The 26,587-nt window shown below is 44.8% G+C and overlaps 1 protein-coding gene across 3 annotated transcripts; it reads left to right on the top strand.

Moving 5' to 3' along the window:
* The first annotated feature begins 63 nt into the window (after positions 1-63).
* On the top strand, positions 64-26,537 carry NAA25 (N-alpha-acetyltransferase 25, NatB auxiliary subunit). 3 transcript variants are annotated; one of them, XM_069030702.1, is made up of 24 exons: positions 64-135; positions 2,843-2,928; positions 3,954-4,092; positions 5,677-5,795; positions 7,424-7,498; positions 8,318-8,425; positions 8,821-8,899; positions 9,387-9,498; positions 10,327-10,416; positions 10,738-10,907; positions 11,678-11,790; positions 13,870-14,077; positions 14,551-14,637; positions 15,508-15,688; positions 16,244-16,343; positions 19,897-20,048; positions 20,553-20,678; positions 20,926-21,169; positions 21,348-21,471; positions 21,838-21,903; positions 22,322-22,419; positions 22,635-22,745; positions 23,153-23,299; positions 23,432-26,537. In XM_069030702.1, the coding sequence occupies exons 1-24, from the start codon at positions 78-80 to the stop codon at positions 23,552-23,554; spliced, it is 2,916 nt and encodes a 971-aa protein (XP_068886803.1). In that variant the 5' UTR covers positions 64-77; the 3' UTR covers positions 23,555-26,537. The 3 variants fall into 3 exon arrangements, 2 of the variants coding, with proteins under 2 accessions (XP_068886803.1, XP_068886804.1); XM_069030703.1 differs by lacking the exon at positions 64-135 and adding an exon at positions 2,113-2,435; XR_011155398.1 differs by lacking the exons at positions 22,635-22,745; positions 23,153-23,299; positions 23,432-26,537 and having other exon boundaries at positions 21,838-22,210; positions 22,322-22,387.
* The last annotated feature ends 50 nt before the right edge of the window (positions 26,538-26,587 follow it).

Here is a 26,587-nt window from a genome sequence, read left to right as displayed (position 1 = left end):
CCCAGCCCCGCCCCGCCGGCCCGTTCCCCGTTCCCCGCCCCCGGCCGCGGCTGCGCGCTGCGTTCTGCGCTCTCATCATGGCGGCGCGGGGCCATGTGCAGGACCCCAACGACCGCCGCCTGCGGCCCATCTACGGTACGGACCCCCCGCGCCCCCGCCGCCGCCCCGCCGCCGCCGCGGCCCCGCCGAGCCCCCCCGCTCCCCTCCCGCCCTCCCGGCCCCGCCGCGGCTGCGGCGCCCGCCCGGCCGGGCTGGGGTCCCGCGGCGCCCCGGGGGTGTCCCCTCGGCCTGGGGGGCGGGGGGGGGGGGGGAATCGCAGCCGGCGCCGCTCGCAGCCAAGGTAACCCCGGCCGGCGCTTTTTGCGCTGCTGCGGAGGAGCCGGGAGTGGATTAATCCCTGAAGGAGCAGCCGCGGATGCCCCGGAGTTGTGTTGGATGTTGTGGCACGGAGCGGTGACGCTGTTGGGGGAATTAATTGGGAGGCAGGAGAGAAGTAGAAGGAGACGGTGTCTTTAGGAGTTGTCCGGTGTTGTGGTGTCCTCGGATATTTGTGCTGTTGGGGTTGCTTCAGAGGTTGTAGGCAAAGGTTGGCTCTATGCAAATAGGGAGAAAGAAAAGGAAAACACTTCCCGGGGCTACGGTATCGTTTCGTCCCTAAAGCTGAAGATTTGATAGAGATTGAGTAAAACGTTCTTAACTTTTTCAGCACGGATAAAAACCTGTCCCTACAGACGCTGCCCTGGTTTGGGGGCTGGACGTGCTTTGGGATGTCCTTTACTGGGGCAGAGGGATGGTGCAGTACAGGCTGAGTCCGTGATGGGTTCCAGGGAAAGGGAGGAAGATGCTTTTGTTCGATTAAAAGTGTTCAAGTTCATTGCAGTTTGTCTTTATGTAACGCTTTTAAGGTTTTTTTCCTTAGTTTTCCATCCGTGCTGTGATTGGCAGTTTCATTGATGTGCAGTTATTTTTGTCATAACCTGTGTAAGAAATTGTATTAATAGAAAAATCTGGGTAAATTCAGCTGATATTCAAGCAGATGATGTTGAGGATCTCGCCGTGTTCATTTTTGGGGGAGAGCTTTAGAATTCCTTTCTGCTCGTTCTGGGAAGGATTATCTGCAGTGCAAGGTTTGAACTCAGGCTGTGGTGCTGCAGAACCCAAAATAAAGTGTGTGATAAACACACAACTTCCCCACATCATCAGCTGGGGAGCTGCAGTATGAGGTCCAAAGTCTGGCTCTGGATTTCAGAGTGTGCTTGGGTTTGTGCCGTGGTTCCCCAGGATTCCTCGACAGCTCTGGTTATCTTTGATCTTGACTTGTTCTCCCTTCACCTGAAGGTTCAGGTGTTGCATTTCCAGCCTTTGAACGTCCCCACCTACAGACTAACGTAGGCTGAAGTTTATTTTCCTTTAGCTTCATTTCCTTTGGAAGCTGCTTTGACTTCCAACAACTTGACTTGTTAGGAAAATACAATCTCTTCATTCTGCTGTGGTTTAGGAGGTTTGAGGGTTATTTGATTTACTTTGGGACACCCAAAGCTGAGATGTTCTTGGCACAGCTGTTAATCCCAGACAGGCAGCTCGGCGTGGGGGATAATTTGTATGTCACTAAACTGGGTGACAGAGCCTTAAATCAAGAAGCCTCTGATGTGCTGTTCCACACCTTTGAAACCTCTTCACTGAGAAATCCCTCAAAGTTTTAATGTTAAAGGTGACACAGAGGTTTTCCTAAGTTAAAATACCCAGTGAAGACAGTGTCTTGTGGCTTCAAACTGGATTTCAGGTAGCAATGTTTATTTTGGTGAGTGTGGAGAGGCTGCCTCCTGAGAGGTTTGCTGTGGATGGGTTCAGGAGCCCAATTAGCTGTGCTTTAAATATACACCATCCACCTGGCCACGGGAGCAAACATAGAAGCTGTTGAATATAAATCTGTAAATCAGAATAGATGCACAATTTGTGCCGAGAATTGCCAAGGCTCACCTCTCAGTAAGAGAGTTCTGGCTCAAAATGGGAAGGGCAGTTTTGATGAGGAAAAGGTGTGTGATGTAATTTCAATTAGCTGGCAGGAGAGAGGCCAGAGCAGTGTGAGCAGCCCCTTCCCTGGGCACGTGAGGGGCAGCAAAGCTGGGTTTGGTGAGGAAGGAGGAATTTTGGAGGGAAGGGGAACACGTGGGGGTCATGTCCTGCTTGCTTGTCATTGTATAATAACATGAAGATCAATCTGAAAATTGTAATTCCGAGCTAAAAAAGGAGAAAATGGTCTGGAGATGGGTTTTCTGCAGCTGATAGTGGGATATCCCCCTAGGAAATATTGATATTTCACAGTTGTGTCTTCAAAACCAGTCTGGTGGAAGAGTAGTGATACTCCAAGGTGACAGGTTTGCTCTGCCTGAGGTTTGGATGCTGTGGACAAGTATTTCCCACTTTGCTGGAGTGTGAGTGTTTGATTTCTAACCTCCTGCCTGTTAAAAGTCATTGAAAGTCTCCCAAAGACATACCAAATGAATTTCTACTTTTCCTGCTAAAGCACTGGAGCTGCATTGCCAGCAAAGAGCTGTTGCTGCAGAATCCTCTCTATTATGTGTCTCTTTTGTTGCTGTAATGATCTGTGTGGAGTAATTACAAAAGCTTGTTTGAATGACTAAAACCAGTACAACGAGATGAATCCTTCATCCCTGAAATGACACGTTTCCTGAATGTTTGGCTTAGGAGGAGCTGCACAGGGAAAATGTGGTTTGTGCTGCTGGTGTGACAGCAGATGCTCCATGGTAAAATTGGAGGTGGCTTTCCAGAATGGCCTTGGGTGTTCTGGTGTGATTTTGTGTGTGCTCTTCCTCTGCAGATTATCTCGATAATGGCAATAATAAAATGGCAATCCAGCAAGCAGATAAACTGCTCAAAAAGCACAAGGACCTTCACTGTGCCAAGGTGAGTGGGACTGGGGGCCACTGAGCTTGTTCTGCCTGAGGCTCGGGATGTTCTGCTGTCCCTTTCTCTGGGAACTTCCACAGTGATTTCTGAGCCCTCTGGAATGTCTCTGTTCCAGCTCAGCTGTATCTTGTTTGCCTGAAAACTTGTACAGACCCCCTGGTAGGGATTGGAGTGTTGGTCCTACCTGAGCTGATTGTCAGCACCACTCCAGGTGACCTTGGCACGTGGGCTGGGCCTTAAAAATGCCTCTTGGAGCCCTGGGGTTGGGATACCCATCTGTAGGAGTTTGGATCAAAACATTTCCTTGGGAGGAATAGCCTGAGGAAAATGTAACAAGGTGAACAGGTGTCCCAGAAAAGCTGTGGATGCCCTATCCCTAGGATTGTTCAAGGCCAGGTTGGAGCAGTGTGATTTATGGAAGGTGACCCTGCCTGTGGCAGGGGGTGGAACTGGATGATTTTAAGATCCCTTCCAACCCAAAGCATTCCAGGATTCCATTATTTTGGAGGCATTTGCTCTTGTGCTGGTTCACCAGCCTCTTTGCTGTGCCCCTGTTGAGGGAAAGGGGTTCTGTTCCTCTCTTTCCCAAATGTGTGATTCTCTTCCTGCTTTTCTCATTTCCCTGGGGGTTTCCCTCTGCACTTCACACCACTTCTACATTTTGAAAACTTCCCAAGCTGCAGCGAGTGTCATTGACCTGAATCTCATTTATGTCACTTCCCTCTGGCCAGTTAGTGAAAGAAAATTAAGGAAAATTGGCAGTACAGGTCAGTTTGCAGCCTCTGGGTGGAGAAAACCACGTGGTGATGCCTCAGGGCAACCTCAACATTTATTGAGGACTCAAAGCCCTTCTTTGATGCTGTTGCATTTGGGAGTTTTCCTCTCCAGCCACGTGGATTAGAAGCTTAATAAAACCTGGAATTCTGCAGAGGGAATGAGGTGTTTGGGCTGTTCCCACCAGGAGGGAGAGGGTTTCCAGTTGCAAACTGTGTCTCTGAGAGCTGCCTGTGTTGTGTCCACAGGTGCTGAAGGCCATTGGCTTGCAGAGGACTGGCAAGCAGGATGAAGCCTATGCCCTGGCACAAGAAGTAGCAGCACTTGAACCCACAGATGATAATTCCTTGCAAGCACTGACCATTCTCTACCGGGAAATGCACAGACGTGAGTTTGTTCCTCTCCCAAAAATCTCTTTGTGTTCTTCCAGAAGGTTTGTGCCCCACAGTTTGGTGGGAAACGTGCAAAATCCGGGATTTGTGTATGTGAGAGACTGTTAAGAGACTTGGAATTGAAGTGATGCCTGTTGTAGTGCCTGTAAGGCTCTAGTGATCTTCATAAAGCAAAAAAACCCTCGTTCAGGCTTCTCATGAGCACGATTGTGTAGCAGGTCCTAAATGAAGCGTGTTGATAATGATCCAGCAGCCTGGGAGTTCACTTTTGTAAAGGAAACGACTGGAATTTGTTGTCAGTAGAGTGACAGCTGACAAATCCCACAGGGTGTGATGTAGTCAAGGGCTTCAGGCCTCAGGAAAATGGTGAAAAACACGAGGGAAATCCTGACCTCCCAGTTTGACCACATCAGCTTTGTCAGGTTCCTCACAGTGATTTGTATTTTCAAAATACTAAATGTCAGTGTTGGAGTAAAGTTTCCTGTGCTTTTCTGAAAGATGCCAGACCTTCTATCCTGCTTTTCTGCAGCTTGAAGAGTTGTTGTTTCTGGCAGCTTCCTGGGGAGTGTGGTGTGGTGGTACCACCAATATTTATTGTTGATCTGCTAGAAAAATTATCAAGGGGTGAAACAGCTCCAGAAAAGGGTGTTTGCATCAGTCTGCAAAAGAGCAATGCTTACTTTCTCCCAGTGTATTTCTTTGTGTGTTTGTGGTGTTAAAGCATCATTTGTTGAGTAATACCAAAATTTTTTGTGTATTTTTGACTTCAGCATAAACCCCTGTGAATCACAAGAGCCTCTCTGTGACTGTTAACAAATTTAAGCTGAGCTTTGTAACTTTTAGGTTTGTAACTCAGGAGCTGGTGGGTGTGAGGCACTTCCACTTCTGGTCCTGCAAGAAAATTGTAATTAGATGTTTTATATCTCTGTGTCAGGGGTGTATAAACTGTGTGAAAGACAAATTACATTTGGTTTTCTGTCACTGCTCTGAGCTACAATTGTTTGTGTAAGAAAAAAAAGGTGGAAGGATGAAAATGTGAGAAAGTTTTGCATACTGTACTATCAGAAGTATTTTGTCATGGTAGACCTGCTATTAAAAAGTATAGTGTGAAGGAATTGTTTAGAGTACTGATATAGGCAATTGGGAAATAGGAGGGTGTGAGTAATATAAATAAACCTGTGATAAGAATAATTAATTTGCTCTTAGGCTCTGAAAGTGTTTGTTTTGATACAATAATTCACGTGGAGCAGTCATTCTGCCAGCAGAAGAAACCTTCATTCAGTTTAATGCTCAAAAATAGACAAACTTACTTTAAAAATAGACTTAAAATTCTTCTGAACAGTTCAGTTGCCGCTGTTGAACTCTGTTTTGATTTAAGTCTGTTTTGAGGTTTGTTTGGAGTTTTTTAAGCACTTTTCTCCTTTGCCTGATGTTTGTAGTGCTTGGGGGCCAGAGCAGCATTTCTGGGGCTGATGAGTGCAATGAGTTGCTGTTCAGAGCATCCCTGGTGCTCTTTAGGAAGCTGTGCTTTAAAATATTCCCAAGTTGGTCTTAACTCCAGCATCTGGTTTTGGTTTAGCCGAGCTGGTGACTAAACTTTATGAGGCAGCTGTGAAGAAGGTCCCCAACAGTGAAGAGTATCACTCCCACCTCTTCATGGCCTATGCCAGGGTTGGAGAATACAAGAAGATGCAACAGGTATGACCAACAATTTGTGTTCTGGCTGGTTTAGAGTGTGTTTTTCTCTCTCTCTTACTCTCATTTGCTTGTTATGAGTAATCTTTCAAAAAAGCTGAGCTGCCTTAATGCAGAAGTTAAACTCTTGGTTGGTTTTTAGAAAGAGGCTTAAACCTCATATTGTAGGGGGTGGGTTGTGTGAAGACAAAAGTTTTCCTGAAAGCTGGGCCTTTTACTGGTCTGTGGTTTTGTATTGACAATGTATTGCAAAGGAATTCTGGAATAGACACATCTAGGAAGAGCTTCTGATCCATGTTTTTCACACCTGATTCCCTCCTTAGTTCTCTGTTAACTTTAGAAAGATAAATCCTCCCCGTGCTCTTACTTGAGCATCTAAAATACAACTTGTATTGAAGTCATTCAGTGAAATAAAACTAAAAAGCACTTGAGATACCCCCTCTCAGCTGGCAGCACAGTGTCACACTGGTTGGGTTTGTTTTGATCCCTTCCAAATGAGGTGCCTGGAGAATGCCTATAAATGGAAGATGATTTTCAAGGCCTGCGTGCTCACTCTTCTGTGTAAAAAAGCACAGAGAGCCAAGAAATAAATGCTAAACTCCCTCTTGCTCCTGCTGTGACTTGAATTTTTGCACAGGTTTGGCTTAAATAACAAAAAGGAGTTAGTGGTGTACCTGAAATGACAAAGTTCATGTTACAATCCAAACTTAGATGTGACTGATCACAATCACGAGGGGGAAAAATGCCACAGATAACAATAATTAACATTTATGTGACCTTCTGTATGTCTGAAGTGGCATAAAAATGTGGATCTCATTAAATTGTCGCTTTCAATATCAGTTGAATCAAATCATATTATCAATATCCCATTGTCAGAGGGGGATGTTAGCCTGTGCTTTTGGATTTAGGGATGCAAAGAGTGTGTGGATGGTGACTGATTAGGGAATGAAAAGAAACCCCAGTGTCCTGTGCTCTGGAGTATTCCAGCTGAAAATCCTGGAAAATGCCAGCTGCAGTCAGGGAATTGGCACAAAAGTCCAGCTGTGGTGGTGTAGACTATTATGTAGCTTCTTAAAATTAATTACAGATTTTGTAGGGGTAAAAGTGTTGTCCTTGTTACATACAGGCACTGTGAGGGAAATGTGGGAATAGCTGTTAATGTGTGAGGGAAAATCATGAATCCTTTGGCTCTGCTTGGATTCAACCAAGTTTTCTGCTCAACCTTTTCTCCCCCTGCTTTGCACGTGGAGGCAACCCCAAATTTGGGGTCTGAGTGTGTGTGAAGTGAGTGTTGAAGGGTGGTTGGTTCCTCAAGGCAGGTGTGGGTTTGGTGTGTGTCCTTCAGCACTGGAGATATCCCCTCATTCCCAAAGAAAAGATCTGCTTCCTCCTGGAGTTACCACTTCCAGTTAAAGCTGTCATCTGTGTAGGCAATCAGTGCTCACTGCTGCTCCTTGTCAGACCTACACAAACATTTCCACCCTCTGTTTTCCTTAGGGATGTGTGTCAGGAGGGAAGAGCTCACGGCTGGGGAAAAGTCCTCCCATGTGCTAATCCCATGTTGTCCATCATGAGAGCTTGGAAACCATTCTATTTCAGGAATGATGAAACTTGTGTCTTCTGTTTTTCAGGCTGGAATGGCACTTTATAAGATTGTTCCCAAAAATCCCTATTATTTTTGGTCCGTGATGAGCCTGATCATGCAGGTGTGTACAGTGTTGGGTTTGATTGTTGCTGCAGTGGCAGTGCTGGTGCAGAAATGTTCTGAGGGAAAATATTAGAGATGATTTTGGGTAAAATGTGGGTTTGAGCTGTTTCTGGTGTTGGGAGAAGGACTGAGCCCTCCTTAAGTAGCATTTTTGTTGTGGTCCCAACGAAAGGCTGAGGTGTTTTTATAATCCAGTTTAAGTGCTGCCTTTCCACCTTTATACAGCTTGAATTATTCTCTCATCTGCACTAATATCCACCTGTCGTTTTGGCAGGGACATAATGAATAAATCCTCAGCTCTCTGCAGTTTCTCAGTCAGAATTGCTCCTCTCTAACGAGGTTATAAAAGCTCTTGGAAGGAATAAATGAGAGCTCTGGAATTAGCAGCAAGTCTGCAGGAATAGGCACAGATCAGCTGTGCTGATTCTGGTTGAGGCAGCACATTTGGGCACTGATCAGACACAAAATCAAACAAAAATAAGCTTGGAGGGTTTTAATCACATTCTCTAAAATCCTGTGCTGTGTAAAACACAAAAGTGTTCTGGCTGCATGTTTTTACCACAAGGTTTGTGTACTCAGACATGCAGCGTTCTGGTTGATCTGATCAAAAATGAGCTTTTCTGTGTAGCACTGATTTTATTGCTGCCTTTTCCCAGAGCAGTTGCACTCTCAGGTCACAGATGGCAGCTCCAAACAGGTGGCTGGGGGCGATTGGAGCACCTGGGTTGGTTTTTTTCCTCTTCCAAAGTGAAAAGAGCAGTGGGTGGGATGTCACAGAAAGTTGCTGAGCTGTTACAATAATCCCTCTCTTCCTCAGTCTATCTCAGCACAGGATGAAAACCTCTCCAAGACGATGTTTTTGCCACTTGCTGAGAGAATGGTGGAAAAAATGGTGAAAGAGGATAAGATTGAAGCTGAGGCTGAAGTAAGGCTTGGTTTTAACTTTGTTGAGATGAGGAATGCACTGTTAAGGGAACTCAATTGCCTTGGAAAACTTAAAATAATCAACAATGTTCTGGAATTGAATGTGAATGTAGGGGACAGAAGGAAAACCAAAAGCAGGGCTTAGGAAGGCCTTGGAATGCTGTGGCTGAGGCAGTTTTTTGGTGTTTGATTTGACTGATGAAGTGCTTTGCACTGTGGGAGGCCCCAAGAAAAACCTGAAAACTAAGAATGGAAAAAAAGACCTAAATTTGAGTGTTGCACCCTTTGGGATACTAAAGATAGTTTTGCAGGCCTGGTATCCCCTATTTTCTTTTTTGGCACACCTGGGTATGATTTTCCTGGCAAGTTTCATTGCAGTGTAATGTTTCTTTTAAGGTGGAACTGTACTACATGATCCTGGAACGTTTGGAGAAGTACAAGGAAGCCTTAGATGTTGTGAGGGGAAAACTTGGAGGTAATTGATTCTTTAATAAATCAGAGTTGTGTGGACAATACAGCAGTTCCCCTTTGCTTCAGACTCGTCCACTGTTTCAAAAAAATATGTATTTTAGGAAGCCTGACTTAGCACCAATTTTAACCTCAGTGTAAGCTCTGGGGGTGTTTGTGCAACCTGGTTTTATCCACTTGTTTATGGTGTTTAAACACTATTCAGTGCTGAGCTTTGCAGTGGCAAATTGGGATCATGTTCTTGGTTGTAACTGCTATCTTCAAAAATGAAAAGTCTTCAATTATCTGCATTTTAGAGGAGTTTAACTGAAGATTAAAATGCACTTGCAATCGGGATATAAAGGTTTCCATAGGAAATCTTTCTATCCTCTGAGGGCCTCCCTGCTGCTGTGTCACACCTGGTGCTTTGGTGCTGGGCTGGAATAAGAAGGTTTATGCAAGGAGTAGGGAAGAAATGCAGGGATGAGCTGAGCTTTCTGTGTTTTTTGCTGCAGAGAAGCTGACGAGTGAGCTGCAGAGCCGGGAGAACAAGTGCATGGCCATGTACAAGAAGCTGCACAGGTGGCCCGAGTGCAACGCGCTGGCCAGGAGGCTGCTGCTCAAAAAGTGAGAGGGGATTCCTGCAGTCCTGCTGAAAACATGGAGCAAAATCGCTGCTTGGTTGGGAATGGCCTTGTTTTGGTGGCTTTTGTGGTTAAAATAGGAGGATATCAGGAAGCTTTTCCAGAGATTGCACTCCAAAGCCAGACATGGTGACGGTCACAGGGAGAGTCAGGGGCAGGACTGGAGCTGCTGCTTTTTCAGGCAGAATTAAGCAACACATTAATGCAATAAAAAGTTGTTTACCTCCTTATTTCTAAATTCTGTGCTGATTGTCCAGCTCTGACTTTGCAGTTCCCATCCTGTCCATGATTTATGTTTAATTCACTACATCTAAATTTCTCCCACTTGGCCAGACTTCATCAAGGGGAGTGCATGTAATGCTTGGAACAGATGCATCAGGAGACAGAACATTCCAGTGTGATCAAATCTGTCTCAGAACTGTCAGGAGAGATGTGGTGTTTGCTTTTGAATTTAGCTGTGCTCTCATCTTGGATATAAGTTAAATGCAGGAGAGAAACTTCTGCCTTCACGTTTTGTGGGGATGTTGCTGAGCTCTGACTGGAATGTGAATTTTAGGAGGAGAGTTTGTAGCTTGCCTCAGTTTTGAATTGAAATGGTTTTGCTTAATATCTTTCCAGAAATTCAGGATGAGGGTGCTCCTAAGATTTGAGACCTTTTCAAGGGGAAACATTTTTATGATTACAGTTGGGATTTTTCTGTGATATGATTTTGTGCTATTCCTTAATTAGCTTTGGCAAGAAATGAAGTTTTTAACTGTTAATTGTTTTGGCAATTCCCTAAATTTTGTCCTATGCCTGATTTTTGTTTCAGCTCAGATGATTGGCAGTTTTATATAACTTACTTTGATTCAGTGTTTCAACTCATTGATGAATCCTGGACGCCTCCAGCAGAGGAAGAGCAGTAAGTTGAGAGTTTTGCTGTGGATTTCTTTTCCCTTTGTGCTACAGCAAATTGTTTGGATTCATATATTCAATATTAGAGTGACTTCTCGATGTCAGAGCCCAAATCATGTGTTTTCCCTGCTTTTTGTATGTTTTCCATGCTTTTATGTGGAGGCTGGGAATAGCTTATGGAAGCAGTTTGTTCATTATAGAACTCTTCCAGCTCATGTTTCCTGTGGTGATTGAGTTGGAGAATCCATCATTTCCCTCTCCTGGGAGCGTGCTGAGCGTGTGTTATCAGTGGGAACTCTCCAAGAACCTTTTGTCTGTGTGGTTGCAGCTCTCTGGAAGGAGAGGTGCACTGCTCCATCGAGCAGGCTGTGAACTTCATCGAGGAGAGGATAACGGAGGAGTCCAAGAGCTCCCGGCCGCTCCGGGGACCATATTTGGCCAAACTGGAGCTGATCAGGCGCCTGCGACACAGAGGCTGCAATGATGAGTACAAACTGGGTAAGAGCCCCTGCCTGGTGAGGAGTGGGGCTGTTCATCCCTTGGAGAGAGGGAGAGAGAGCAGAAACTTGGAACAAACTTTCTGCTGAATCGCTGAGTTAAATACAGTGTTCATTAGGAAAAAATACCTGTTGTTCTGTATGTAAAGAATGTTAAAAGCATTGGAAGATGAGCTTTGAGAAAAGGCAGGTGTTTCCAGACTGCTCCAGGGCTTGGAACAGCCAGCAGGGAAGTTTTCAAAATGACCTCTGGGGTCTAGGAGCATCCAGTCACTGACACTGTATTCCTGGTGGAAAGTCTTGCTGTTGGCGCTGGAATCTCTGGGTGGGTTTTGATTTAAGTTTTTATGGCAGCAGTGCTGGGTTTTGCTTTTTAAAAACCTGCATTACAAAATGGCATTTAGGGAATCAGTGAAAGGGATGTGATTAGAGCAACATCTGTGCTATTTCCTAATTCCTTTTGTTTTTTCATCCCAAAAGAAGCCGTGGTGAGATAAGCGGAGGCTGTGTGTGCCTGCTTAGATTGCTGAGCTCTTATCTGCTAAAGGAGCTTGAATGAAGCTCTTGGGCTTTTTTTAATGTGTCCTTGGTTACCAGAGACATTGAGCCTCTGTTAAAATCTGCAGTAGTGCAGCTCTCTGTTTTCTAAATTGCTCTGTAATCTTGAAGGGGGTGAGGGGGGAAAGGCATGGACAAAGATTTCTCATAGTGATTTTACAGATTCCACTTGTACTGGAGCATGTTAAAAAGGTGACCTGGCCTTTTTCCTAGGTGATCCAGAAGAACTAATGTTCCAATACTTCAAAAAATTTGGGGACAAGCCCTGCTGTTTTACTGATCTCAAAGTGTTTGTGGATCTCCTTCCACCCAGCCAATACACAAAGGTGAGGAATATGAGGAAGTGCTGGCAGGAATTGCAGTGGTTGTTTGCACTCTGGTCCCTTTATCATAAAATACCTGTGGATCATATTAAAAGACTGGAAACACCAATTTTTAAATTTCTGTTTGAAATTCAGGAGCTCTTTATGCTGTAGAAAGTATCATGAACATCTGAACACTTGAGAAGTTTCATTCAGAGGATTTTTACTGGATGTTTAAAGCTAAGTTTGATCCTGCAAAGTCTCTGATCTTGTATTCCTTTGGCATTTTTATTCCCATTTTTCAAGGTGGCAGGGTGCTTTGAGCTCAAAGTTATCTGTTTAATGGGAAAAAGCTGCTCCCTCATTTCATGGAGGGAAGGTGTCACAGATGTTTTGCTTGGCTCTGGCAGTGCCAAAGAAGGGACACGCTGACCCCAGTCTGGGGGTCGTGGAAGTACCTGTGGCAGTTTTTTCCAGAACCTCTTTCTGAGCAGCTCTCTGGAACTGAAAAGCTCATTTGTGCAGAGTCGTGAGCAGCCCAGAGTGACTTCAGCAGCTGGGAATTCTGTCACTCACCCCAGTGTTTGTCTGAGCCATTGTGTCCAGGGCTTGGCGCTGGGGAAGGCAGGGAATCTGGGATCAGCCAGAGCCTGGGGATAAAATGCTGGTAAACAAAGTGTAGGTAGAGAGGTTCTCTTGGTTTATTAAAATATTTTTTGACTCCTAATGCAAGCTCTTCCCACAGCCCCACTGCTCATGGGACTGGTGGCTCTGGCGCAGAGAGGTGTTGCTGATGTTTTATGTTTAAAGGTGTGTTTTTAGCCCACTGGCAAGAAATGTGGCCAGCAGGATCCTGAAATCGTAGTCCTGGAAATGGTGATTCCATTGCAAGGGAGCCCTGAAGTACTGAACAGCTTTCATCCTAACTTTCCAGGAAACAAATTCTAAACTAGGGGTGAAAAACTATGTTTAATAATAGTTTAGACTACAGTTTGTCACAGTGCTCGTAAAACTCTGACTCTAAAACTTTCTGTCTGCCCTTAAAACTGGTGCTGATTTACTCAATGTCTTCTGGAATATATATAGTGTCAAACTGATGCATTGGAAGGTTTTCTGGCTGTCCTTGAAGCAGCATCTGCAGCAGTTTAACTTGGTCAAGGACACAAGGAGCTGAGGAGGTTTCATGGTGCTGAAGTGCTGATGAGTTTTGAAATGAGAGTTCCACTTCAGTAGCTGAGATTGTGGTGATCTTGCTGGGCCACTGACATGTGAGATAGTCCAGAAATAATGGTCATGACACCAACCTTGACTTCCTAGAGGTGTGAATTGGAGAGTAGAGCCAGTGATATGATTGACCTTGCTCAGCTTGGCAGAGTTTCAAACTGAAAAAATCTGTCAACACAGCACTCATCAAATTCTTTGGGAAAACTGGAATTGGTGTGTGTTGTGCTTGGTGCTGCTCCTCTCTGGCTGTTGAGCTTTTTGCCTCAGGCTTGCATTTGATGCAGTTCTTATATGTCAATACCAAGTGTAGTAAAGCTGAATTCATTGGCTTTAACTCAAATTTAACTGTTGGATTTTAGAGCAAGAAGCTGCTGCCCAGCCCTGTTGTGAGGAGTCTTCTGTCTCCCATTAAAACTAAACAATGAGAAGCTGCTTTTCTTACAGCTTAATTCCAAAAAGAAGTCATTAATCAGAGTTGATGACCTCACTGAGTACTGCACTTTACTTCAGAGCTGAGGGAAAATGTAACACTGCAAAGCCACCATTGCCTACAAGTGTGCTGGGAAGCCTGTCAGTAACTAATTACTTTAATGCCTCTTATTACCGTGAATGTTAACAGGTGCTTGAACTCCCTGGCGTGTGAATGAATTGGAAACCTGCCTCTGATTTTTCTTCCCTCCATCTGTTTGATGAAACTTAGTAAAACCTATTGAGTGCAACTCAAAAAAAAAAAATCTCAAAGGCTGCTCTTGAGCCACTGATTCAGTGTGACATCAACATTGATGTTTCCACCTTGCATTTTTGGCTTGATTGGAGGGAGGAAATGCTGCTTCCCACTGGTGCAGCCCTGCAGCCTTTGCTTTGGTGTTTCTCGTGCAGTTCATCCGGCAGCTGCTGGACGTGATCCCGCTGGCGGCGGCGGCCGAGAACGAGGTGGCTCTGCCAGGTGACATCAAGGCCCTGCAGCAGCACCTGTGTGTGGTGCAGCTCTCCAGGCTGCTGGGGATCTACCACGCCATGGAGAAGAAGCAGAAGCTGGCAGTGGTGCGGGAGCTGATGCTGCGGTACCGCCACGGGCTGGAGTTCGGTGAGGGAAATCTGTAATGCTGATAAAACTTGGCTTTGTCCTTTCCGATTCTGCCCTTCACCTTCCCTGAATTGTGGTTCCTTTTAATTTTTTTTCTTTTCAGTTGTGTATCTTAAATGAGGCTTTCCTGGGTAGTTCAGATGGTCTGTTTGTACTTTGCAGAATTGCCTGTGCTTTTAAGCAAAGCCAGGTTTTCTCACTGGTGTGCATAGGACACATTGATGGTCAGGCGTTATTTTGTAAATCTTGCAGCTGTGGGAGTCAGTTCTTCTTTCAGCAGATGTCAATGTTTGAAGTGCCCCAAAGGCCACTCAGTGGTGTGTGCAGTTGTTTGGATTTTAAGACAATTCTGAGTTTATAAATGAAACTGTGGTGCTGTCTCTGATCGTGGTGCCACTCAACAACCCTGACTGTGAGATCAGCTGGCAGCACTGTTACTAATTCAAGAGGTAACTGTTTTTTTCTCTTTTTAGGGAAATCTTGTTTGAAAACTGAATTGCAGTTTTCAGATTATTACTGCCTGCTTGCAGTCCACCTGCTGCTTGATCTGTGGCTGGAAGGTACGTTCCCAAAATTGTGCCTTGCTTAATACCTCTGCGGGAGGTTGGGAAAGGGAGGCTGTGTCCCTGTGGCCAGTGAGTGCCTGGCGTGGCTTGTTAGGCCTGGAGCTTTCTGGGTTGTTTTTTGCAATATGAGGTATTTCAGGAGTCCCTCTGATCAGCTGGTGTCCAATCTGAATCTCACTGACCTCTAAACGGATTTAATTTTTCTGATTAATTCCTTTTTTCTCTCCCTTTGCATGAGTTCTGCTGACAGCTCCTTTCTGATATCAGAAGTGTTTTGAGAGTGTTTCTTTCTCTTCTGATATACTTTGCCTTTTGGATCCCTTGTTTCTAGACTTGCTGGGACCTGTTCCCTGAATTAAATTTGCCTCAGCTCCACCCCTGCTCCTTGCGTTAAGTCTTTTAATCCCAGTGTCCAGTGCGGGATGTCCACGTGTATATTCCTGCCCTTCCATGTAGTTACCTGTTACACCCTTGTCGTTCCCAAGGAAGATTCGGTCTTTAACCTGAGTAAATCCACGGTCAGGTTCCTGGCAGGAAGGTGGACATGGGCTCTTGAATTCCTGGCTCTTTTGCAGTGTGCAAGCTGGAATTCCCAAACAGTCCAGGATTCATCAGGGAAAGTCACTTTGCCTGCAGTGTGCTCTGTGCAGATGTGAGCTAGATATTCCCTGGGACGGATTATTCCCCCAGCATTCCCTCGGGGAGCAGCTGGGAGTGCTGGAGCAGGTGTTACATTGGACCATCTGCACACTGAAATCCCTGAGGCAGCGCTCTGAGCATTGTGTAACACGGGGAAGGGAATTGTGCCGGGGGTGCTCGGCGCCTGTCCCTGCTCACACCTGCCTGTGTTGTGTCTGTCACCAGGTGAAGAGGCGGCCGTGTGGCAGTGCCTGACTCTCCTGGAGGAAGGGCTGTCTCACAGTCCCTCCAATGCTCAGTTTAAGCTGCTGCTCATCCGGATCTACTGCCGGCTCGGCGCCTTCGAGCCCGTCTCGGAGCTCTACTCCAGCCTCGATGCCAAGCACATCCAGCACGACACCATCGGGTGGGTGGTACATACTGAGAATAATCAGTCCTGCTGACGCCCATCCTGACAGCTGCAGCATCCAAATTTCAGCAGATTGTCACATTTTCGTGCGCTGTTGTGTAAAGCGTTCTGGGATTTTGGGAGGCACATCCACTGCATGCTCCCCCTTTTTGTAGGGTAGCTTCCCCATGTGGTTTTGATGTGTGTTGGATTTTTTAGAGTATTAATTAATCTGAAGGAAATTGGTGGAATGGCTGGCTGGCTGCCAGGCAGAGCTTGGTGTTCCAGCTTGGGTTGTTGCTCAGCAAAGCCTGGGAGCACCAGCAAAAGCCAGCACACCAAAAGCCCTTGGCTGGTGTGTTTGGGGGTATCTCACTGAGCAGCTCTTGCACACTTGAGGTGAAGACAGAACTCTAAGCCCTCACATACTGCTTTTAAAAAATGGAGAATTCATTCCACTGAAAGCCTGAACTTGCCCATGAGTGCTGTTAATGCTGTTAAATGCCCAGATGTCTCCTGTGCAGCTGTTTGCCAGGGCAGTGGCTGACGTTTGCCTCGTGCTGTTTGTTGCAGTTATCTCCTGACGCGCTACGCCGGCTCCCTGGGCCACTACACTGCTGCTTCCCAATCCTGCAACTTTGCACTCAGGTTTTTCCACTCCAACCAGAAAGATGTAAGTTGAAAGAAACTCCCCCCATAACTTTGTAACACAGCAAAGTGTCTTAGAGAAGCCCTGTGCAAGGCTTGGGGAAATGTTGTGGTTTAAAACATGACAAAGAGCAGTGGTAGGTGCAGCTTTGTAGTAAAAGGTTGCCTCAACCTCCATTTTCTACTACAAGAGTTTGTGACTTACTGTTACCTGAGGTTTTGCTTCAGCTTCCTTTCTATTAAAGCCAGTTTTAATGCTCCTCGTAAAACAGGTAGGATTGCTTTTAAATTAATGCTTGTGATTTTGTGGAATAATTGAAGTGGAATGTCATGTGGAAATAAGTGCTGGTGTCATAAATCTGGCATTTTGGAAAGTTCTAGAGCAGTCAGGGATGGTGGGTCAGGATGGGGATGGCACACAATGAATCCTTTATGTTACAATCATTGGAGCTGTGTGTTTGAGTGGATGGTGGGGGGTGCACTTCACATTAAAGGGACCATCCCATTCTGAGGAGTGAGAATATATCCTGTGTATTTATATTTTACACCTTGGGCACTGTTGAGAGGTAGGTGAAGAAGATTATTTTGATTTCCTAAGAAACAAAGGTGCAATCCAGTTGTAAATCTGCCAGTCAACCACTGGCTAAGTTGGCTCCCGAGGCTCTGCAGTCACACAATTTGCTTTCCCACTATCCCAGCAATAGATAAAAACCACGGGAATTATCTGTACTGAGTAGTAAAGATGCTCACACAGAAATCACTCAGAAGTAGCAGCCTTGCTCTGTTGGCAGCCCAGGTGATTCCTGTGTACAGGATTCCCACTGCCATTTCCCTGTGCCTGGAGAGTACACGCTGAGTTCTGTGAGCTGTGTCTGACACAGAGGTTTTCCTGAGGGATGCACATGGATTGTACAATGGGATGGGAGCTCGCTCTGCTCTGCATCCCTCAGTTGCTCATTTTTTTTCTGCTTGCTAAGAGGCTTTGGATTCCTGGGAGTGAAGCCCTGGATCCAGACAGCTTTTTTTTTTTTTTTTGACTGAGGTGTAACTTTTCAGTCTCGTTTAAAATTCTTTTGGTGGATGTTAATGAAAAACATCCCTGGAACCAACTGTCTGAATGAAACCCACGACTGCTGGGTGCCAGGTGGAGAAGTCAACTGAAAAAACTTCTGGATGTGATTCCTCTGCTTGGGAATGCTGTGTTGTAAAGCGTCAAGAAATCATCTTTCCGTGGAAAACAATGTGCAGCAATTGAGGTGTGGTTCCCTTGGGAGCAGGTTATTCTCTGTGGCATGAATGAAGGTGCTTGTGGCAGAGAAGAGTTGGATGTCCCCAGTGGCTCAACATCTGTACATGGATGGTGATGGCTGCGTTCCAGGTGCTGTTGGCAGGAAAACACAACTCGTGTTCCAGAAATCCCAAAAAGATGTTGCCTTGCTCCTACACCTTAAAATACTGGAATTTCAAGAGGGGCAGAAGTGGTGCTGCAGGAGGACAGAATTCCTCAGGTGACAAGATGAGGATGAGATTCTTGTCTTGGAGACAGTGTTGCAGCCAAAGGACCATGAGCTGTTGTTGCTCTCAGGTAGCCAAATCCCTCCTGTGTTCTGGACACTTCCAGTGGTTGTCTCCTTAAGATCCTTTTGTTGGGAAATGCCTCTAAAGCAGTTCTTGCCACCAGGAATTGCAGGAAGCAAAGGCTCAGTTCAGGGTGCTGTTCCCTGAGGATGGTGGTATGACAGGCGTGGGGATGAAGAAGGATTCCTTGCCATAAAACATGTCACAAGGTCAGGATCTGCTCCCAGTTTCTGACTGCTGTGGTTCTGCTGGGGTTGCCCCTTCATGAGGCAGCTCCCACTCAAGCCTTGTAACCATATCTGCTGTGTTAAAGGAGGATTATCCTTTAAAAGTTCCCTTTTTACAGATTTCTGGTGCTGCCTGCTCCTCCCCTAGGTCGATGCTGAGATAGCTGGAATGTCACAGCACAGAGCTGTGTGTGGGACTCTGCCTGGAGCAGGAAGTGTGGGATGTAAACCAAGTGGTCTGGCATAAAAATAGAGCTCCTGAATCAGACTCCTTGCTTTGGATAAATCCATTCTCCTGACTTGCTGAACTTCACAGCCTGACGTGAATCCTGTGTCAGAGTGGTCCCATGAGTAACAGCCATGTGGGATGCTGTGCAATCCTGCCACTATTCCTGCTCTGGGAGACGATGCCAAGGACAGGGAGGAGAGAGAAGGCAGCATTGCTATATTTGGCAAAAACTAAAAAGGCAATTTTATCCTCCTCGAGATAGTCCTCCTTCAGCTATGCAGAATCACCAGTAATCTCTCTAATTTTCTTGTGTCCATCCATCTTTAATCTCTCCAGATACTGCAGGCAAACCACTCCACCGTGTCCAGGGGGGATTTTAAAACCACGTGGATGCAGTTGAATTAGAGCCCATAGCCCTGACAGTCACTTCTGCAAGGCTGTTGATCAGAGGGTATGTTGTTGAATATTTGGCATATTTTTTTCATTTGGTGCAAATAACCAAATTACTTAGGGAAAAAAAAAATAAATAAAGACAACTCCTTAAAGGACTTTTCTTGGTTTGGAGGGAAAGGAAAGGTGGTTTGGTTCTGTGAGTGTTGCCTTCTGGTCTCTCAGAGCCTTCCAGACAGGTTGAGTCTGTTAGGACCATACAGAATTCAGTTAAGCGGAGGCCTTTTTTGGTGCCTCTCATCTTTAGTGCAGTTCATAACTTTGTTCAGAAGAAAGTACTTGATTTGCCAGAATTTCTCAGTTGTGGACTAATTCTGATGTAAAAACTCAGCCATTCCTCATGGCTGGGAGCAGAAATAGTTCACTCTGTGTCTACAGATAGACATTTTCACTAAAACACTGCTTGTTCGGGGCTCCTTCATCATAAAAATCTTTTTTTTTGGAGATTGCTTGGACTGAAGTGAAATATTGGCTGCCTGCCTTGTATTGCTGCATTTCATCAGAGGGAAAGCAAAACATCCCATGGACCCTGAGAGTTTCCTTTGGTGTTTGTGTTGTGCCATGTACACACTGTGTGATGCTATATTCAAAACTCTAATAAAAAAGAGAAACAAAAAATGTGTGAGTAGTTTGTTGGTTTTTTTTTAAATCTATGTTGTGGTGATATGTGATGCACATCCAAGTCAGCTCCAGAAAGTCTGGGATATATTTCTTTTGCCTGGAAGTATTTCTCACAATGAAATGATGATTGAATGGTTTCAGTCATGCATCAAAAAGGAAAAGGAAGGAAAAAAAAGTCTTCCAGAAGCATCTCTGTGAAGTATTTTTCATTGTGGTGACAACATTTAGTGTTGGTTTGGTTGTTAAACTTCACTGCCCGTGGAGCATCTGGGCATTCCCAATTTAAAGTAGCAAAACTGCTGGGGTGGCTTGGAGAAGCAGAAATGCAAACTTCTCCCAGGGATTGAAGATCAGCCATGCCCTGCACCTCTGGGCTCATAAAAACTACAGAAATGCAGTTTCTTGGCAGTGATCTTATTGGTTATTCCTAATTTGAGAAGTCACTAATGAGGTGTGTGTGTGTTGTGTTCCAGACCTCAGAATACATCATCCAAGCCTACAAGTACGGGGCGTTCGAGAAGATCCCGGAATTCATCGCCTTTAGGAACAGGCTGAACTCCTCCCTTCACTTCGCACAGGTTCGCACCGAGCGGATGTTGTTGGACCTCTTACTTGAAGCAAATATGTGAGTACAGCTCCTGGCAGGGGAAAACTGGGAATGGGCAGAACAAGGGCCAAGAGGGACCTTGGGGAGTTGCACCTGCAGAAACCTGGGAGTTGAAGCTCTGCCCCTAAAGCTTCACTCTGCTTTTAATGGTCTCAGGTTGCACCGAGGAGGTTTAAAATAATTCCTTCATGGAAAGTGTTGTCAAGCATTGGAACGGGCTGCCCAGGGAAGCAGTGGAGTCACCATGGCTGGAAGTGTTCAGAAAACATGTGGGAGGGCACTGAGGACGTGGTTTGTTGGTGACCATGGTGGTTGGACCTGGTGATCTTAAAGGACTTTTCCAACTTTAAGCATTCCGTGATTCTGATTTGCTGTCCCTTCACATCCTTGTCAGTGCCGTGTGTGTCACATTCCTGGCACAGGGAAGAGCTGAGCAGTGCACAGAACATGGTCTGTTAGTGAGTTGTTTTCCCTTTGCAGTGATCAGATGTTTGATTTAGTGCTGCTTGTTCTTACCTACAGATCAACCAGTTTAGAAGAAAGTATAAAGTCCATGAGTCTGAGCCCAGAGGAGGATGACATTCCATGGAAAGATCTGCGAGACAACAGAGACCTGACAGTCCTGTTTAGCTGGGATCCAAAAGACAGGTGAGTAGAAATAACTTCAACTCACACATAGCAAAGAAATTCCTTCCAGGGTAATTCCCATATTTCACTGTTCCCTGGGCTGGCTGACTTAAGCACCATCCACCACTTCTGGCAGTACTGCCCTTTCAGATATTAATCGTTTTCTGAATTTCTGACCACTCCTTCCTCTTCATACAGAACTGGAGAGATTTGGGTAGGCTTTTGTGCCTGGAGCATTTGCCTGAAGAGCTTTGGTGCCTTTCTCTAGGGACATTTCGGAGGAACATCGGAAGCTCTCCCTGGAAGAGGAAACCCTGTGGTTGCGAATCCGGTCCTTAACTCTGAGGCTGGTGAGCGGACTCCCAACTCTTGGTCACACCATCCAACCAAAGAACTCTGAAAAGACTGCAGAGAACGGTGTCTCATCCAAGATTGACACGATCCGAGCCCTGCTGCAGCAGCTGGAAGCAGCGGTGGATTCAGGGAAGAAGTTTCTAGAACAAAAAATCCAGGTACCAGTAAGGCAAAAGCTCTCCCCAAATGTTGACCATGAATGCATCGTGCAGGCTGCAGAGTGCACTTAACTGCCCCTGGGTTTGTGGTGTGTGACTGACTGGGAGATGAGCCAGGCACTGGGCGGGATGAGGAAAAGCTGCAACACTTTTATCTTTTTCTTTGCTTCTTGCCTAGTATCCTGTCCTTGGCCCTCCTCCTACCCGAATGGCTGGCTTCTTCAGCAATGGCAGCTGTCAGTGCCAGACTAGCTTGTTTTATCTTGTTAGTGATATTTATGAACTAGATACCAATGGCTTAGGTAAGTGTTTGGGGCAGGGGTTTGACCACATTGCCGTGGTGTGTGGTGGGAGGGAGCCACATGTCTCTGTTTAGTCTGAAAACTGCTGGGCGTTGGAGGATGTGGACTCAAAACTGTTACTTGTGTGTTAATTTTCTGTCTGACACTAAATTATCTGAGAGCCAGTGCCTTCATTTAATGTTTTATGTAAGTCTTCATTTTTGTACAGTATGTGTTGATGTAATACTGGCTTCTCTTTGAAAGCAGTTGCCTTTACTTTTGACTACTGACACTAAATTGCATTTAAATGCCTCTTGGTGTTCTGGAAGCAGAAAATACAGAAGTTTGTAGCTTTTTTTTTTTTTTTCTTTTTTTTTTTTTTTCCAGAAGATTCTGCAGAAATCCAGGAAAGAATAGGGAATAGTTTCAAGTCTTTAGTAGAACGACTGACAGGTAAATGGTGCTTCAAAGAGCAGACACTAAGGCAGAGCTTCCTGGCTGTGGAGTGTCTGCAGGGATGGGCTGTGGTGATGCATCTGCAGACCCTGTGAGAGCTTCATAACAAGGCTGGGATTGCCCTTGGCTTGTGTGCTGAAGCTGCTGCATGCTCAGAACGTGCTGTGCCCTTCAGTGCATTTATCTCACAGCCTGGGCAGCTCCTTCTCCTGGTGCTTGGGTCAGTGGGGGCTCATCAGGGATGTGGAAATATTTGTAATGAGCCAGAATTCAGAGGAGATGGAGAGGACTCATTGTCTCAATGGTCAGTGCCCTGACAGTTCTGCATGCTACCCTCAGATACCTGGTGTACAGAAAATGCACATTTAAGATGATCTACTTCACCCTAAACAAGGCTTTTCTTTTTTCTTTTCAGACTTGTTCAATAAATGTAAAGGTGATTTGATTGAAGTCAGAGATGGCACCTTGAAAACTCATCCAAACCTGTTAGAAAATTTAGTCTTCTTTGTTGAGGTATTTTTCTTTTTCCTTTAGAAGCTAGAAATTTGGGAGTACTGTGGGGTAGAAATGTTGGGACTAAAACACAGTGAAAGTTTGATCTCAGTCACTCATGGGAACACGGATTTTGTTGCATCTTTTAATCATGCTGAGTTTTACCAGGAACACTAAAATGAGTTCAGAAGCCTCCTGTAAATGCAGCTTAGAACATCTTTGTACCTTTTTTCCAGACGATCTCCATTGCCCTGTGGGTATCGAGTTACTGTGACAGTGTCCTCCGACCTTTTAAATCCAACCTGCAAAAAAAGAAGAAGAAAAAAAAAGAAAGCAGTGTAGCAATGGTACAAACAATATTTCTTTCTCTCTTCTCCCACCCCTAATCACAGCTTATTTATACTGAAGGAAAAATCAGGATAGATAACATGAACTGGTTTTTTCATAAACTTGTGGAGATTGATGTGGGGTAATGATTACTTGGGGCTGATTTTGGCTGTTTAAAATCAAGTGGTGACATGTCTTATGTGACATCATGTGACAGCTTTTGAATGGGAAATACAGTTCAGTGTCACTGACCTTCCTGCCTGGAATGCTCCACAGTAAACTTGTCAGCTGGGAGTGTTTATCTGGGTGGGTAAATTATAGCTTAGCACTGGTGGGAAGAAGAGAATTCTAGACATTACAAAGTGAGCTGCATAAAGTGGACATTAATGTGTGTTTATAAATTAAAGATCTGTGTTTGTTTTTATAGCCACCTGTATTTACCCATTTCCTGGATTATGTAACTGAACTCCAGACATTAACTTCCAATGTAATAGATCATATCAAAGGGCTTGAAATCATTCTGACTGCACTAAAACTTGAAGAGCTGTCCCTCAAGGACACTCTGCTTTTACAGGTAAGAGATTCCCTGTGCAAACACTGTGGTCCTCAGGAATTTCCTTTTGGTGTTTGAGATGTTGGAGAAAGTTTAAAGGGGAGATTTAAACAATTGCTGTGGAGTCAGTGGTTTCTCTTTTATACTTTGCAGGAAGAAAAAAAGTTTACAAAGACTGTGCAAGGGAAGGTCCAGAGCAGTTACCATCACTCAGTTCAGGAAATTGGAGAGCTGCTGAAAAAGAGACTCGATACCATTAAAAAACTAAAGATTTGAGCAATGCATCCCTGACAGACTCCACAGGGGAGTGACACCAGAGTCCCAGACAGAAGCAACATCCACTCTACCATCACTTTAATCCAGAACTTCCTCATAATGCATGAAGGACTTAAAATCATGAAACAATTTTTTTAGGTATTACAGATGTATTGAGCTGATTTAAATTATTGTACATAAATGAGAAGCAGGGACCCGTCCCGGGGTTTGACCACTTTTTATACATGTTCATAAGCATATTGCAGCAGGAGAAAATTCACTTTCTTCCCTTTTGATCTCTAGAACCAACTGGAGATGGTCTTTAGAAGCAGCAATAGCAATCCAGTGTAAAGCATCTATCTCCAAGGATATTTTCATCACTATACAGTGTTCATAATTTTTGTATGGTCCTTGCCTTAGAAATGCAGGAATTGTAGATCCACGTTCAGCCACCTCTGATGAACTGAGCCCAGCTTGGAACTGCCTGTTTTGTCTGCAAACCATCTGGTCCTACTGACAGAATTCCATGTGTTGGTCCATCAGGGAGAGGTGAGGCCTCTGTGGTGGGCTGGGAATCATCTGTGCCCAGAGCTGGGGCAGGTTCCTCCAGGAGAGAGTGGGAGGGAGGAGGTGTCTGTGCACACGGGTTGTTTTCTGCAGATGTGATGAGGAGCAGACTTCAGAGAGAGAGAGAGATGGGAATGGGTGTTTCAGCAAAAAAAAGACAAAACCAGAGACCTTGTATATAATGGCTGCAGTGAAGTGTGACAGTGCGCTGGTATCCTGTCAGTTTAATGTCAAACAGCAATGTCATGACTTTTAAAAAGTGTATTTAGATTACTGAAACTTTAAGACTTCAATATTTTAATAGAAATGAAATCCTATTGGCTTTGGTTTTAAGTTGGCAGAGGTAACTTTTGCTTCCGCTGTGGTCTGAGGCTGAGATCCTTTTTGTACCTGTGTGCTTGCTTTTTGCAGTTTGAACTTTGATTATCCAAGCACTGGCTCATGAAGCTTTCTGTTAGAAAGTGTGACCATATCATCTGCTCCCACAGAATCTGCATTTCTGCTGGGTTTTTTCATGTTCAAAGAGCAATGCAGCCTAAAATTGATAGGCAAAAAAAGAGTTCATGTACCTGCAATACAAGGGACAGGTCAGACTCAACAGATTCCTCATCTCCTGGTTTAGAGCTGCAGGTATCCGAGTCTAGATTTAAAGTTTGAAAAGAGCTGACTGCCTTTGTCATCCTCTCTGTTTTGTTAGTAATGCTAGAATGTTGATGAGAGTATTTTTTTAATAAATCCCCTGTATTAAAAAAAAAAAAAAAAATGTCCCATAGCTGCTCTTGCTGGATTTAGTTTTGCTTTGCCCCATCCTGAAAGGGAAAGAAGAAGAATGTCTGCAGGTTGTCAAATTGTAAAGGATGTCCTGATGGTTGAATCACAATGTCTGGTAAGTGCTCTGGGCTGGAAGAATACCAAAATGTGTTAAGTCTGTTTTATAGTAATACTTTTACTGGAAAAAAAAAGAAAAAGAAAAAGAAAAAAACCCAGAACTGTTATGTTGTATAGAAATACCTTTTTTGAAAGAAGGGTGTGCTCCTTAAATTAAAGCAAGGCTGGTGACTGAAGGTGATGCTGTCAGATGTGTAGGGTGAGTGAAACCAGCCCCAGTGCTGAGCTGGTGCAGTTCAGAACAGCCCTGAGCCAGAAATGGGCACTGCCCTTCTCAGCTACGGGGACACAGTGGCAGTGCTGCTGTCCCTGTCCCCTCCCTCCCCACGGCAGCGCTGGTTCCAGAGGGCTTTGCACAAACACCAGCAAAGCTGACACAGAGGGGACGGTCCAGGGCTGATCCAGGCTGGAGTTTCCTTCCACTGCTGCCACACCAGGTTGAACTCAGTCGTATCAATAAGCAATGGTGACAATGCAAGTGAGGTTTAAGGTTAAGAGAACCAAGCGTTTAAAATCCTCCTGTGTGCCTGAAAGCAGAAGTTGGGTTTAAAAAAGTTTCCTGCATCCTTTGAAAGCAGAACTGAAACTGCTGGGGGGACTTGTGTCATCTGAGGCAGGGGCTGGGACAGGACGGAACCATGGCTCGCTCACTTCCAGCACAGGGAATCCTGACTGTTCTCAGTGCCAGCTGCTGTTCTTTCCACTTCCAGCCAACTGGGAATGACAACCTTGTCAAACACAGAACTTTTTGGATTACCCGGTGTTTTCTAAAAGCAGAGGCCATCTCTTCCCAAGCTGTAGTTTCTCTAGGAGGAAACTGTACAAAAATGATTCCGCACTGACTGGCTGGGGGCTTGGTTGAGGGAGAATTTCTCTCCCCCTATAAATTGTGTACAGTTAAATATATTATATATTTCTTACGAAAGAGCATTTCCCCTCCAGAATATGTCCCACACGGACCTGGTAAGAAATTCAAGCTATAACCCATTGCTGCTGTTCCCCATTTTTCCACTCTTAGGGTTTGTTTTTGTTTTGGATTTTCTTTGGGTGATGAATTGAAAAACATACCTAGAAGAAGCTACCAAGACTACTGTTTACAGACTGAAAAAATACTGCTTTTATACTACTGGGATCATGAGCCACGATCCTTTTACAGATTTCCTCAACTCCTCTCAGCTTAAAATCAGTGTCTGATGTAGATAAAGGTTGGAAATCTCCTACCCTGCTTTGTCTACACACAGGACAAACTGTACAATGCTTGTTTGTGTTGTCCATCATTTTTGTACTTTTTAACTGTTCAAAATTTGCATTTATATTTTGCAATCCTTGATAATCATGATTTTATTTTAACGGCTAGTAAACTTAGGGAATTTTTTTTTGTTGTATTTGCAGCCTTATCTGAACTTCCTCTTCCTTGATTATTGTTAATTTATGACTGTAGGAGATATGTACGCCTCAGCCTTCTACAGACTTAAGTGACACAACTGCAACTGAACTGCTTTAAACTGGATGGGTTTATAATTTATATAAAAGTCAGTTTCGTTACAAATCAGTATTGCTGCCTCATTTTTCTGTCTGGCTGGTCTGGATGCGATCAAG

Source organism: Aphelocoma coerulescens, chromosome 15, assembly GCF_041296385.1.
Source record: "Aphelocoma coerulescens isolate FSJ_1873_10779 chromosome 15, UR_Acoe_1.0, whole genome shotgun sequence".
Taxonomy (NCBI): Eukaryota; Metazoa; Chordata; class Aves; order Passeriformes; family Corvidae; genus Aphelocoma; species Aphelocoma coerulescens.
Note: the sequence above shows the minus strand (reverse complement) of the source record. Positions and strands in the feature narration are given on the sequence as shown.